This window comes from Salvelinus sp. IW2-2015, linkage group LG14 (genome assembly GCF_002910315.2).
Source record: "Salvelinus sp. IW2-2015 linkage group LG14, ASM291031v2, whole genome shotgun sequence".
In the NCBI taxonomy this organism is placed as follows: domain Eukaryota; kingdom Metazoa; phylum Chordata; class Actinopteri; order Salmoniformes; family Salmonidae; genus Salvelinus; species Salvelinus sp. IW2-2015.
The window spans coordinates 16,475,674-16,490,859 of record NC_036854.1 but is presented as its reverse complement, the minus strand read 5'-3'; the positions used below and the strand labels follow the sequence as shown (position 1 = coordinate 16,490,859).

The 15,186-nt window shown below is 40.4% G+C and overlaps 1 protein-coding gene across 1 annotated transcript in view; it reads left to right on the top strand.

Annotated features, from left to right (window-relative positions):
* Positions 1–403: 403 nt before the first annotated feature.
* The window catches only part of LOC111972944 (ephrin type-A receptor 7-like), a 30,632-nt gene continuing 15,849 nt past the window's right edge, over positions 404–15,186 (top strand). The window contains exons 1-3 of the mRNA XM_024000053.2: positions 404–595; positions 2,295–2,359; positions 5,507–6,176. Of these exons, the coding sequence (XP_023855821.1) occupies positions 502–595; positions 2,295–2,359; positions 5,507–6,176 (829 nt within the window). The 5' untranslated portion in view covers positions 404–501. The remainder of the gene's footprint in view (positions 596–2,294; positions 2,360–5,506; positions 6,177–15,186) is intronic.

Here is a 15,186-nt window from a genome sequence, read left to right as displayed (position 1 = left end):
TTGAAATTGAATTGAGGGAGAGAGAGAGAGCGAGCGAGCGAGAGAGAGACGGGGTCAAATAGAACTATTGATATTTTTGGTCTAGGCTAAGGAAATGTATGCTGATAAAAATATGTGTTGTCTTGTACAGAAATAAAAGCTTTTTACCATCATATTACCCAAAAGAGGTCCAACTTGGCCAAAGAGGACTAGACTGTAACATTTCCTAAAATCATACTTTATGCCTTATGTCTAAGAACAGAATCTGCAAAGAATGTATTGGTCACAAAGCTTGCACATGATCTTTTTCTACGAGCTGTGAGTGGATAATTCCTCTATCAGTTTAGTTTAGTGACATCGGTTGTGTTACAGTCCCCGCCCAGCAGCTGCTGATGCTATTTGAGTGAGAGACGGCAGTTTCTTGTACATTAACCTAAAGTAGCAGGGGGTTTAGCGTCGTCAATGGGAAGCACACGCCACGGTGGAAAAGCGAATACTGTCTAGCTAACTTCCATTTACAACATGGGTTCCACGTCGATTCCGTGTTTGTGGATTACATTTTGCATTCATTTATGTTGTTTTATGGACACTGGAAAAGCACAGAATGCGAAAGAAGGTATGTAATAAAGTTTGATACCATCTCATCATCCAGGCTACATCCCGAAAACTGATCGGCAATGGCGCGAAGTGATATCCAAAGACAGCGCACATCCTGACATTCTGTTGCTTGCGCACGAACGATCATTCCTGAATTAGTGAAATCTGTAAAATGCAATATGTCATGCCATTAGTTCAGTGCCTTACAGTGTTGTTACGCAGTAGATCGCAGTCTCTGTGCGCATTCACACAGCGTTTGTGTGACAAACGGTCCGTTGTAGGCTATTTTAGCAGGCTTTTACGCATGGCACCCAATCAAAAAAAGGCTCCGTACGGACGATGGTTACATTTTAGTTTTCAAGGCTACAAGTCTACATTTAGGAAGACTGTCATGCCACTCAGTGTCAGATCATACATACATTATGACTAGGACTTAACTCCTATGATCGTTGGATAGGCTAATTACTACCGCATTAGACACCATAAATATGGTACACAGTAAACCTCCTTGTCATTACAGGAGTTCATGTTTGAAATACCTTAAATAAATCAGTTTTTCTACAAACTGGCATGCTCAGAGCGCGCAAGGAAAGTCTATCTATATCACATACACAGAGCGAAAGAAAGGAAGATCACTATGAACTGTTGAAATAAACCAAAGACTGTTATGTTCATCTTGCTAAAGAAATACGCGTATTAATAAATAAATACAATTGGAAGGAGAGAAATAAGATTAAAATGGCACCAAGCCGTTGACCTTCACTTAAACCGGGATTATTGTGTTCGTAAACACACTGTATTGATTCTGACATAGTCTACTGAAGTGTCCGTCTGAAGTTTGAAAGTGGCTGTGTAAATTGTAGAAAAAATAAAAAATAAAAGCATATAGGGCTATATATATGGTCGTATGTCTGATCAATATATTTAACAGATATTTAAGCATATAATAACGCCGTTATCAAACATACTCTCTCACGGCCCTGCGTTCTAGGGAGACAAATCGGCAGTGCGCTCTCAGGCTGTATTCGGTGAATGGTTCGGCCGTGACTACCCGCTAATAATCTATTGAATGCCTATACCCGATATATTTTACAAGTGACACTTTACACCAAATTCATGTCGCCGTTGGTTGACTACATCTGAACTGTTCTGGGATAATTTTCTTGTTGTTAGTACGCCTGTCGCCCGGGCACAGCAAGGACTCATGCGTTGCTTTTTAATGTGCTAGATTTACGTATAGAGGCAGGTGTTCTCGTCTAACCTTATTGCACCAGCATGCATGCATACTTAAAAGACACACAGATCGATTTGAAAAATGTTGCTATTTTACCTCATGTTATGTGGTTTGCAGGCTACATGGAACACAAAGTTGTCACACACAACACTTACTTTTCAGATAAATGAAGATAACGTTACAAGTTGTCCAAAGTCTTTATAGGAAGGAAAATGTGTTTATCCAGTGTTTGGTGCTGCAATGTCTTGAATATATAGCAGTATTCTCATGCAGTGTCATTTAGGTGAAAGGTATCGCCATCAATGCCCGTCTGCTCAGCCTGTAATTGTTCATTTTAATATCTGGCTGCAGAAAGTGGGTCATACGTCTACTCATCTAGCCGCAAAGTAGACTTTTATAGATTATTAGTAATATTCAGCGAACAGACAGTGAAAACATTCAGAGATTTAATCGCCTGCTCTACCATTTTATTTCCTGTCGCTAGTGATTCTGTTGGATTCCAAGGCGCAGCAGACAGAGCTGGAGTGGATATCCTATCCTCCTAGTGGGGTAAGTGGGACGGACACTAACTAGCCTACACACTTCTGAGAACATTAACATAAAATACTTAAATCAACCCTATTATTTTCACCGTTATCATGCTCCATGTGGAAGTCCTTTCCCACCACAAATAATAAATACATCTGACTACGAGTCATGAGAAAGTAAGTCATTATTATGAGATAGTATGTTATTATTATGAGATAGTAAGTCATAATTATGAGATAGCAAGTCATTATGAGATAGTATGTCATAATTGTGAGATATGTAAATCATTATAATGATATGCATTTAGGCGATCTGTATTACATGAATCCAATGTGCACTTTGCATCAGGACCTCCGCAACTTTCAAGGACAACCTTACGTATGTCCTAAAGTCAATCACACGTTGTGTGTGTGTGTGTGTGTGTGTGAGAGAGAGACAGAGTTTGTGGTGATATTGTTCCATATTAATGTCTTAAAACGTTTTTTTTATGTGAGTTGGTGCCTCAATTAAAGAGGCAATCTGGGATTGGTACATCAATTTTTTTTACTTTTAAATTATTAATATACTGTATAGCCATTTATTATTGAGGAATGTAACTTAGAAATGCATGAGCAACGTTCTTACCCCATCAGAACCCCAAATATATGCTTATTTTACTCCATTGTTTGTAAACAATGTAATTGTAAACAAAAATGGTACAGCTTCAAAACATGGTTATACTATCATGGATGGTCAGTCCTTGCTTCCATATGTGAGAGTCCTTGCGTCTATGTTTGAGAGTGGTTTCATTTCTCCTGCACCATTCCTCAGCTGTTTACCCAAAAAATTGGCAGGGAATGAGTTTTGTTTTTGTTTTTGTTTGAATCCCAGATTGCCCCTTTAAAATCCAGACTTACTATCTCATAATTATGACTTACATATCTCATAATTATGATTTACATATCTCAGAATTATGACTTACATATCTCAGAATTATGATTTATATATCTCATAATAATGACTTACTATCTAATAGTTAGGACATACTATCTCATAACTCGTAGTCAGATTTTTTTTATTGGTGTCGGGAATGGGCTTTGTAGGCCTACTAACGAGGAAAATCTAGGGCTAATTGGAATGGGAAATTTCAACACGGTCCAGTATAATTATATCTGGCTGACTCATTACCATGCATATGTGCCTCTCGGTAATTGACAGCCACGCTATCCAGAGGCAAGCTTTTAAAAAATGTCCACAGTGTCGGACTGAGTTCGACAAAGACCATTTGGGTGGGATGTTTGTTTATGTTAATTGATGTCAGTAGTAGCAGTCCTGAAAATCTATTGGATGGGTGGCATTTAAGTGAAGAGATATTCATTTTGTTTTTGATGTAGGCTAGGCCTCAAGTCAACATTCCATAATAGCTTCCCCCTAAATATTTTTACATTTTCATAAATTAAAACCTTTAAAAAAGAAATACAAAATCAAGTAATGTGATTGGAAAGTCAGGTATGGAAGTAATCTCAATTGAGCCATTATTTGTTTTTATGCTTATCAGGTATACTCACAGTGCCTTCAGAAAGTATTCACACCTCTTGACTTTTTCCACATGATGTTGTCTTATAGCCTGAATTTGAAATTGATTCAATTGAGATTTTGTGCCACTGGCCTACACAAAATACCTCATAAAGTGATGTTTTTAGACATTTTTACAAATTAATTACAAACTGAAAGCTGAAATGTCTTCAGTCAATAAGTATTCAACCCCTTTGTTATGGCAAGCCTAAATAAGTTCATGAGTAAAAATATTGCTTAATAAGTCACATAATAAGTTGCTTGGACTCACTCAATAAAAGTGTTTAACATGATTTGTGAATGACTACATTATCTCTGTACCCAAGACTTACAATTATCTGTAAGGTCCCTCAGTCGAGCATATTGAGCTTGGTGAAGTTATTAATTACGCTTTGGATGGTGTATCAATACACCAAGTCACTACAAAGATACAGGTGCCCTTCCTAACTCAGTTGCCGGAGAGGAAGGAAACATGCATATTTTTTTGCAAAAAGGCACTAAAGTAAAACTACAAAAAATGTGGCAAAGAAATTAAATGTTTGTCCTGAATAGAAATATTTCTGTTTGGGGCAAATCCAACGCAACACATCCCTGAGTACCACTATTCATATTTTCAAGCATGTGGGGGCTTCATCATGTTATGGGTATGCTTGTCATCGGCAAAGACTACTGAGTTTTTTTAGGATAAAAATAAATGGAATAGAACTAAGCACATGCAAAATCCTAGAGACACTGGGAGACAAAATTCAGCTTTCATTGGGACAACATCCTAAAACCCAAGGCCAAATATACACTGGAGTTGCTTACCAAGATGACGTTGACTTGAATCAGCTTGAAAATATATGGCAAGACTTTAAAATGGCTGTCTAGCAGTGATCAACAACCAACTTGACAGAGCTTGAATAATAAAAAAAATTATATTGTACAATCCAGGTGTGGAAAGCTCTTAGAGACTTACCCAGAAAGACCTACAGCTGTAATCTCTGCCAAAGGTGATTCTAACATGTATGTGACTGTGAATACTTATGTAAATTAGTTATTTCTGTATTTCATTTTCAATAAATTTGTAAACATTTCTAAAAACATGTTTTTACTTTGTCATTATGGGAATTGTGTGTAGATTTATTTTGTAACACAACAAAATGTGGAATATGTCAAGGGGTATGAATACTTTCTGAAGGCACTGTATTTACTCTGTTAGTTTCTGTTATTATTTCCTAATATTTCTTTGGGCCTGATTTCAGAATAACAGTGATATACGTTTATGGGTTATGTATAATAGTTGCAAACTCATTTCCAAATAGATTAAAAGCATAATGGATGACACATTTTTCAGAAAGTGCTCCAATAACAGGTCTTTTCTTTCCCTATGTACTTGGAATAACATTTTGCTGCACCACCTGTATGCACCTTTATTATTCATTTGTGCAGCTTTTACACTACTTCATTACTATGTATTACACACAAAGACACTGCGTTGAAACAATACCACAGTAGGACATAAAAACCGTCCGTCATTTACATCGTTGGGTTTTGATTTCGTTGCAAAAATATATCGCTGATGAGAGCCAATCAATATATATTTACCAAACTTGTGCTCTGTTCTTTTTTTAGTGGGAAGAGATCAGCGGGTTGGATGAAAACTACACCCCCATTCGCACATACCAGGTTTGTCAGGTCATGGAGCCCAATCAGAACAACTGGCTTCGGACTAGCTGGATAGAGAAGGGCGATGCCCAAAGGATTTTTGTGGAACTGAAGTTCACTTTGAGGGATTGTAACAGTCTACCCGGTGTGGTGGGCACGTGCAAGGAGACATTCAACTTGTATTATCAGGAAACCGATTCGGAGGTCGGCAGGAATATACGAGAGAACCAGTATGTGAAAATCGACACAATCGCAGCAGACGAGAGCTTCACCCAGGGGGACCTGGGAGAGAGGAAGATGAAGCTGAATACAGAAGTGCGCATCATTGGGCCGCTGTCCAGACGAGGGTTTTACCTGGCCTTCCAGGATGTAGGGGCATGCATCGCTCTGGTCTCTGTCAAAGTTTATTACAAGAAGTGCTGGTCCATCATTGAGAACCTGGCCACTTTCCCAGACACAGTGACGGGGTCAGAGTTCTCCTCTCTGGTCGAGGTCGAGGGCATGTGTGTCAGTGACGCCGAGGAGGAGGCCGACAACTCTCCCAAGATGCACTGCAGCGCAGAGGGGGAATGGCTGGTGCCTATAGGGAAATGTATATGCAAAGCGGGATTTCATCAGAAGGGCGATGCATGTGAACGTGAGTACAGTTACAGTTTAGTAACCTCGCTGTATATATTCTATCCATACTCAGTTTTCATTAGTGGCATAACTTTTTCCATCCTCTGAAAAAACGTCAGTTTGCAATATAGAGAAATATTACTGAACTCCAAACATTGTTTTAATTAGGGAAATATTAAACTTATTGGTAAGCAGAAAATGTGCCTCGTTCAAATGTACATGTTCAGAATAGTTTTTTCCCTTTGAATCATTATCGCACAGAATCACCCATGCCATGCCTAAACACCAGAAAAAATCTGTTGAGCATTTTAGTTTTTAATTATGCAAAGCATGCAAATTACAAGTTAGGCCACATTGAATAGTTGTGGTGGCAAATAAAATTAAAGCAGCTGATTTGAAGGCAATAATAATGATGGATAAAGTATGGAGGCCCAGAAATCCTCAGTGTTATAATTGGAATCCATGTTAATTGTTTGATTAGCGGGCTCTTAATTTATATCCGTGGTTCTGTTGACACTGGGATTAAATGATAACTTGCACTTCAGTTTAGCTCAATACTCCTCTGCAAGAGCACTTACCTCTATGGATGGCTACTGGCCAAGGCAATCACTTGCAGAATACACAGGTCTGAAGGAAGTCCATCCAATATTTCAGTATCCCTCTGCCCAATCCAAATGACCCTGACAGAAAGGGAAACAAATAGCCGCCATACTGTGGCATGTAGGCCTCAGGATATTTATGAAGGGCCCTAACAGGAAACGCAATTACAGTCAAGCTTGGCTGTGTTGTTTGGTCCTAGCACCAAGCCTCTGCAATTAGCATTAAAATGCTTTATGTCACTATAATTGCACAAAGGATTATTTTCAGTGGCCACCTAACTTGTAAGATAAATATCAGGTTGGATTAAAGGAGAACTACTTAGGTCACGTAGCTTAAGCGCCCTGTCTTGTCAGCTAAACCCCCCCCCCCCCCCCCCCCCCCGCCCATCAAATCAGCTTATGAGGGGTACTGACAAGTAATAATTAAAGAGAATGTGTCTCAGCACAAATTAGAAGTCCAAGTAGGCTAGCCACTTTCAGGCCACTACTGCCAAACATGGTCCTTCACCAGCGTGTTCGGCATCTACCCTCTACCCTGCGAAGTGTACTTAGGTGATATTATCAGAAACAAAAATTGCCTCTTGAGTTATGCTCCCTCAAATGTGGTTGAGCTCGTTCAACACCCAGGAGTCTTTTTTTCTGGTGTTGTTTATGTTATTTTGGTAAGTAGCTGTGCAATTCTGCCCCAGGGACAAAAGCTGCATTAAAAAGCAATTTGGGCCATCTTCTGATTCACTTCCAAAGGAGCAAACAATGTAACATATAGTATAAAAGCTTTGTCTAAAAAATGCCTGCTTATGCTTGTAAAGCATTGTGCACATGGCCTGTTTGAACTGAACTGTTGCCCATTCCAGGCAATGAACTGATCCAACAAAAAACAAAAATTGCCCTTAACTTTACAAGAGATTTATTTCGATTGGGGCATGGTTGGCTATTGTATTATGGGGTAGTTAATCTAAATAAAATGAACATCATACTGCAGCATCAGCAGCTTCTCAGATATGTGGTGATATTAAACTGCCCATTCAGGGGTTTCCTCTGGAGCAAATCAAAGGGGAAAATACTAAAGTTTTCCATCGGTTGAACACCACTGCAATGGGGCCTAGAATGGAAGATGTTTTTGTCCTTTGTAAGCACGACTAGCTTGTCATGCAGGCCATTGCCCTACAACAGTACAGCTTAAGTACTTGCGTTGGATTTCATACAGTCTTTACCCAGGCCTCTCTTTAAGCTTCCGGATCGGTATACTGCGCCTTGCTATATAGATCATAGATACACATTCCCTCATACATTCCCTCACTGTCCCATTGTCAATATCTACAGTATCCCCCAACTATAAAATGGCCGTCTGTGATATATCGAGGAGAAGGTTGAAGGAGGAGCAAGTGAGTTGAGCTGTCAGTCATGTCATTCGAGGACTAGCAGCCCCCCTCTGTGGATGCAGCGGCCTCCTCCAAAACGCGTTGTGATCCACTCATTCATCACCGTCACTGGAGAAGGGCTGCATGTCTTTCAGTCCTCTCCCTCCCTGTCTCTGTCTCTGTTTAACTCTTTGTGTGGCAATCTGCGGCACTATAAATGCCTGGCTTTCTCTCTCTCCCAGTGTTAGGAGATTCGGTGTTGTGGGTTTTGAAAAAGGCCCATTTGAAGTGTCCTGCAGCGTGYGCAGGGTTTATTTGCATAGAAGTGTGTGGTGTTAAAATAGTGGGCATTCATTTTCGGGTTCTGTTCAGCGGCGGCCCACTCACTGAAATGGAGCTACTGAGTCATTTTGAGAAAGAGAGGGCCCTTGTGTTTTTTTCCTGAGTTGTTCTCGAACCCCTGGAATGTATGTTTTCCAATTTTAACACATCACATAATTGTTCCTAAGCAACCAACTCCTGAGAGCTGAATAACTATTGACCTGTATGTTGTCCAATTTTAACACATAATCACATAATTATGTTGTTAAAGGACAATTCCACCACTTTATAACCAGTTATTATGATGTTAGTATAAATGCACAACTGTGAGATTTTATATACATTTTCTATCATGTTTGTTAGTCATACTGCACAATTCCTTGTTTTTGTATTTTTTTTTATCACCGGCATTGCCCTCATATACAGTATACTACAATTCCCAGAGTGCATTTCACCTCCCAAGATGCAATGCTCTGCCCAATCTTCAGTTAGTTTAGTTGGCTAGCAAGCTCAGATGAAGCTTATGTCATAAGTTATAAGTCCATTTCACTTTACTTTTGGGTTGTAAATATATTATAATGTTTGCATGAATATCATGCTGAATATATGTTCATGTCATTGGTCCCGTGTGGCTCAGTTGGTAGAGCATGGCGCTTGCAAYGCCAGGGTTGTGGGTTCATTCCCCACGGGGGGACCAGGATGAATATRTATGAACTTTCCAATTTGTAAGTCGCTCTGGATAAGAGCGTCTGCTAAATGACTTAAATGTTAAATGTTAAAATTGTCACCAATCAATTGCATTACACTAAGTTACTGTATCTGATAGTTAGCTAGCCTGACTGCTGTATCAGAAATAATAGTGTTTGCAACAATTAGAGCCAAGTTTAATCTTAGTGACTGTCTTAAACAACAGTCAAAAAACATGCAGGCGTGTTATGAAATGTACAGGCACATCACTACGGAATCCTAGTCTCTGATGCTTGAAGCCTGTATCTTTGGTGCTAATATTACGCAAAGCTAGCTAGCTACATAGCTAACCCTGCTGCATCTGAAATAAAGTGTTTAAAAAAAAAAAAGAAGCCAAATATAACTGAACTGTCCAAGCAACCATCCAACAACACTGAAGACCTATTGGAACTAATAAAAAAAGTTAACAAGTCATTCGCTACGAAAATATGTTCCTTGCAATTAGTGATCCTTGGGACGTGCCTACCCCATTGAAGTTGACATTTAAAATGGTTAAGTTAAGGGTTAAGGTTAGGGTAAGGATAGGGGTTAAGGTTAGGGTTCAGGGTAGTGACGTCTCAAGGATCCCGGATAGCAGTAACCATAAAAATATATGTCCACGCAACTTCATCGGTGATGGTGGGAGTGGTTTTGCAGAATGGAATCATGGGACTTTGAGCCCTGAACAACAGAACTATATTGGAGAAAGCTGGCTGTAAATGTCATTAGGTTTTTGAGCGTCTGTTTGAAATATTTCCAGATGTTATTAGACAACCAGAGCAACATAGAGCAGCGAGTTCCACTATGATCAAAAAACTACAGATTTTATTCGTCATCTCAGGGATCCTCCTCATCACTAAAGAATCAATATACATGAAATTATGATATACACTAAAACTGTGTAGGAGATTGCTAAATACTTCATTATAGCAACCCAAATGTTAAATGTGTCGGAGTTGCCCTTTTTAGCAGCCTATCCTGAAAACTGATTAACTATTGACCTGCTCAACTATTTCTCCAGTGTGAAAGGCCTGGTACCTCAAGTAAACAGATGAAAACACAACCGTATCCCAGCGCTATCGCTACATGCTAACAAGAGAATTAATGAAAGGATATAGCATCCTGCGTACACTGATGCCATCCATCTTGGGGTGTCAGGAAGTCGGACAGGAGTTAGTCTGGGGCTGATTGATGGGCCGAGGCCCCTAAGGGAAGGACCTAGCTGTGTTGGGGTTGACCACAGAAGCCAAGGTGTGTCTGTCTGGAGGGGAGAGAGGCCCCAGCCCAGCTCCAGGCCCAGGCAACTACTTAGCATTTCAAAGGAAGCCAGGAGTCAGGGGACCTCATGCATCTTGACACTCCTCCTGATTGATAAGGTGTGAATTTAATGCTCCAAATGGCCGTCCTTTGTAACCGCTACCAAGCTTAATTATGCAAATAACGGTACACACGGAATCACCAGGAGACGCAACTGGATTTAAATCACTCAAGATTGAAATAATTTGGTGATAGATGGTGGCTAGTCTTGTCACCGCCAGTGTTGGCTAACTTCCTGTAAATAGCTGCATTCTTCCACAGCTTCAGGGTTGTTCCTGTTTTTTTTTGTTTGACCTGGCAGGTAGCACCGTGATATAGGCACAGATGTGCCATTGTATCTATTGCTTTTGAACACAAACATGGTCGACAGCTTACATCGAATCTGAAAATGAATTTGTTTTGTATTTTCAGCGGATTAATCTAAATAGTATGTAGGCTTATACATGTTTACCAAGCTTGGGATATTATTGTTCATTTTGATGGAGATTGTAATGCTTGTTTTGTTAATAGCTGGAGCGACACGTAGATTGTAAACACCCTCACCTATTTACACACCCCAAATGTATAGTTACTGTGTAATAGASCATGTGCCTGTTTTGTACAAGTCACTGGGGGGGAAAAACACTAGGCTTTCATGCTACAGAGCACTTCCAAGCACATTTTTAAGTCCCCCCTCTGCCTGCTCTGGGTGTAAGTGGGAAAAAGTGTGAGCTTATGTAATAAGTTATTGATTTTCCTCTTAAAGGAAGATTGAAGTGCAGAGCCACCAGTCTGCAGAGCTCCCAGAGGAGAGAGCCTCGCTGACAACAGACAAGGCCCTCCCTGACACACGGCTAGGTGCTAAGACCCCGGGCCCAGTCACATATCACTTTCACCCACAGGGACAGTACCACTAAATGGCAAGACGTTGTCTTCTGACATCGTGTTCGCCTGTCCGATCGCATGCCTCCCAAGAGTCAGCGGCTGAGCAATTACAAAAAAAGACATCTGTGCCACAGTTTAGATAGCCAAAGAGAAGTAAAGCCCGCAATCTCAAGAGGTATGGAACTGGGGATCGATGGAGGTGTCTGAACCTGTTAGTGCAAGTGGAGATGAGGACTGCTGAGGCACGGGGAAGGGGCTATTGTTGTGCAGAGAGAGAGGGAGCCGGAGAGGTGACTCTTTTGATGACCAAGGGTCATCTGCTGCGATCATCCATCTTCCATCTTGGCAGTGTCCTGTCATCCAGGGCGCTCACGTTACTAAGCGCAAGAGGCAGGCCTCCATTGTCCAGCCCGTCCTTGTTTGTAGCCATGTGTAAAGGAAGTTAATATTCCCTGACCTTATGCACAGCCAATGAGAGACCCCGGTGTCACATTGGAAATAACACAATCTGACACAAAATAGCAAAGGTCTCCATTTTAGGGTCAACAATGTCTACCCACATATCTCTCCTCGTTGTCTTTGTTTGCTTCAAAACAGAGAACGTTTACTAGGATTCTGTCTATTGATGAAATTCAACTTGGGTCTCTAATTTGGCCTGACAGGTCTTATTTAGTGACACATCTATAGATGATTAATGTGTTTCAGTTGGTTAGCCTCCATTTTGAACCAGCATGACTCAAAGAGTGCTTACTAGAGGGATAATATATTTGATTTTGCCCCATTTGATTAACAGTTATTCAGCGAAGGGGTTAAATAAATGTAATCTATTGGTGTCTTCTGGACACGTTGGTGTGTCCCGACAAGTTTTAAGTGGTTTATGTTTTACTATCTGATTTATATTCATATGTACATGAGTTAGTTCCGGCAGCTTATCAAGCGAGGTGAAAGAAAAACCTTTTACCGATGACCAGGCAGCAAGCGAGCAACAACGTGTTGTCTGCGGGGAGACTTATACCGGGTACTTTTAGGTGTGGATTTTATACCCTCATTATATCCACTTTTATCTATAGATTTAATATCTGCAAGAATAACAAACAGTAGGAGCAAACATGAAAGATAATAGAGTTTTCTTTTTGTTTGATATTGCCCTAACTCAATATGCATTAATGTTAGATTAAGGCCTATAATCATGTGAATCGATGCATATCGGCTATTCTAGTTTTGCATATGACTTTGAAACAAATATTTACCAAACCAAAATGAATGGAAAAGAGTGAGCCCAGTAAAACCTTTTTGTTAGGAAAACGAGGCATTTGTATTTAATTTGACATGTGGCCGTTCCTGCAGAATGTCAGGCCTGGCAGCATTGTGCAGCTAGGAGACTTGATATCCAGGGAAAAGTTTTATTTTGTATTATTTTATTTCTCATTCGGAAGTGGTAGTATATATTTAAAAGGGAGAGACATTGGATCCAACATTAAAATGAATACCCTGTTAACTGTCCAAATGTACAATTCAATAGCTCTCCAAATTCACAATTTAAACCATTTTGTGCTCTTTACATTTCTCAGAGGAAGGAACTATGCTACTTTATACTAATGAGAAGCAGAAGAAACTGCCCTTTTCTCATAACTAGGGGTTACAAAGAGCAAAAGCACTGCACAGAGGAATACAAGCTACTTTGTGAGGCAGGCAATGAGTGTGTTTCTGTACTAGGTTATTACCAAATAAAACATTTAAGCAAGTTATAAAAAAATTATAAAACAGATCATGTTCCTTTGACTCAAGCCGTCTGTTTTTCCCCACTCCAAATAATTTTATCTGCTCACGTAAGCAAAGCATCTCAGTGATACTGCTTGTTCAGATGCAAAAAAAGCAAGTTTGTTTATCATATAATTATCATGATAATTATAATCCATAAACTTGTGATTAGCATTTGTTTGAACTGGAGCGACCACGGACAGGAACTGGGTATATATTTAGTGTGGTTGGTTGTCAGGACAGGAACTGGGTATATATTTAGTGTGGTTGGTTGTCAGGACAGGAACTGGGTATATATTTGGTGTGGTTGGTTGTTCAGGACAGGAACTGGGTATATATTTAGTGTGGTTGGTTGTCAGGACAGGAACTGGGTATATATTTGTGTGGTTGGTTGTTCAGGACAGGACTGGGTATATATTTGGTGTGGTTGGTTGTCAGGAACAGGAACTGGGGTATATATTTGGTGTGGTTGGTTGTCAGGACAGGAACTGGGTATATATTTAGTGTGGTTGGTTGTCAGGACAGGAACTGGGTTTAGATTTAGTGTGGTTGGTTGTCAAATCTTGATTGATGGTTCTCTTGGCCTCCTGAGGGGCTCTGGCTGTCTCTGGAGCAGCGTCCACGGCAGCACGGCCATCTGAGGGCAAACGGACACCTTTGTGTCACTGGAGGCCAAGGGGGCTGGACCGCGGTGGGGAAACTAGCGGCTGGTTTGACATTGTCCCTGTGTTTCAGTCCTTTCTGTCACAGTAGTGGGACCATGGGGATTGGAGTGGGGTGGGTGGGGTGGAAGGGAGTGGGGAGAGTGGGGGGCATTGGCACAATCTGGACATAATGCTTAGTTGCTGACTGGGGACATTTTGAGTGCTGATTCGTTGTGGCTGCAGGGGGCTTTGGGTTGGGTAAACCTTTGGCCCACTGCTTTTATCTCCAGAGCAGCACAGTCTCTTCTCCTTTCCTTAGAAGTCTTTCAGCAGAAGTCCTCTCAGAGCTGACCACATCCTCCATTAAAATGTAGCTGCCCGGCCTAGCTGCCCTTAAGACTTTTCTCTCCCGTCGCCATGCGAGTTAAATGAACTAAATATAAGACGATTAGGCAGGGACATTTTCCATGTCACTGGAAAGTCATTTGGAAAGCCTTTACCCTGCATGATGAATTAAAGAAGTGAAGACCTCTCTCTTTCTCTGGAAGAGGCTGTAGTTTTGTACGGACGCAATGTTCAGTTTCTGCTCAGGCGGGACCAGAGCTATAAATTCTGTAATATAATTGATTTAATGTGATAACATCCTTCATTTTCCATCTGCAGATCCATGCAGTAAATCAATATGAAAGCTGAGGGAGGAAACAGGTGCTGGAGTTTATTGTTGCTTATTTGTATTTCTGACAACATGCAGCAGCACAGGCTGTAATGCATTAGGAGCAGATGTCTTTTGAAAAGTTTGGAAACTAGTTATGAACTGGTTCTAAGTAAATGATGTTATGTTTTCTTCACACTTATCATGTGACTTTTGTAACTGCTGCGACATTTACCAAAACTACGGTACATATTGATTTTTGAATCGGATGTACTGGCATGATTATCACCACACCYGATACAATATGTTCTCTTCTAAGACTTCATTTTTAACATAGATGTCTTGGCTTTAGGTTTAACACATGAACAATTACAAGTGAGGCTAAAGATACTTCCTTTGGTACTACGGACGACAAATTGGAGCCAACACAAATGGGACTGTCAGAGATATAATGAATTCAGTAGTAATTGGATTGCCCTGCTATTTTACTTAAAGGTCCAATGCAGTAGTTTTTTATCTYAATATCAAATCATTTCTGGGTAACAATTAAGCACCTTGCAGTGATTGTTTTCAATTAAAAGCATCAAAAAGAAACAAAAATAGCTTCTTAGCAAAGAGCAATTTCTCAAGCAAGAATTTAGCTAGGACTGTCTGGGAGTGGTCTGAGTGGGGAGGGGAAAACTGAAAACTAGCTGTTATTGGCAGAGAGGTTTAGAACTCTCTTACTTATTGGTCTAATGTACTGCATGGTGATGTCACCATGGAAGGCCAAAACTCCATCCCA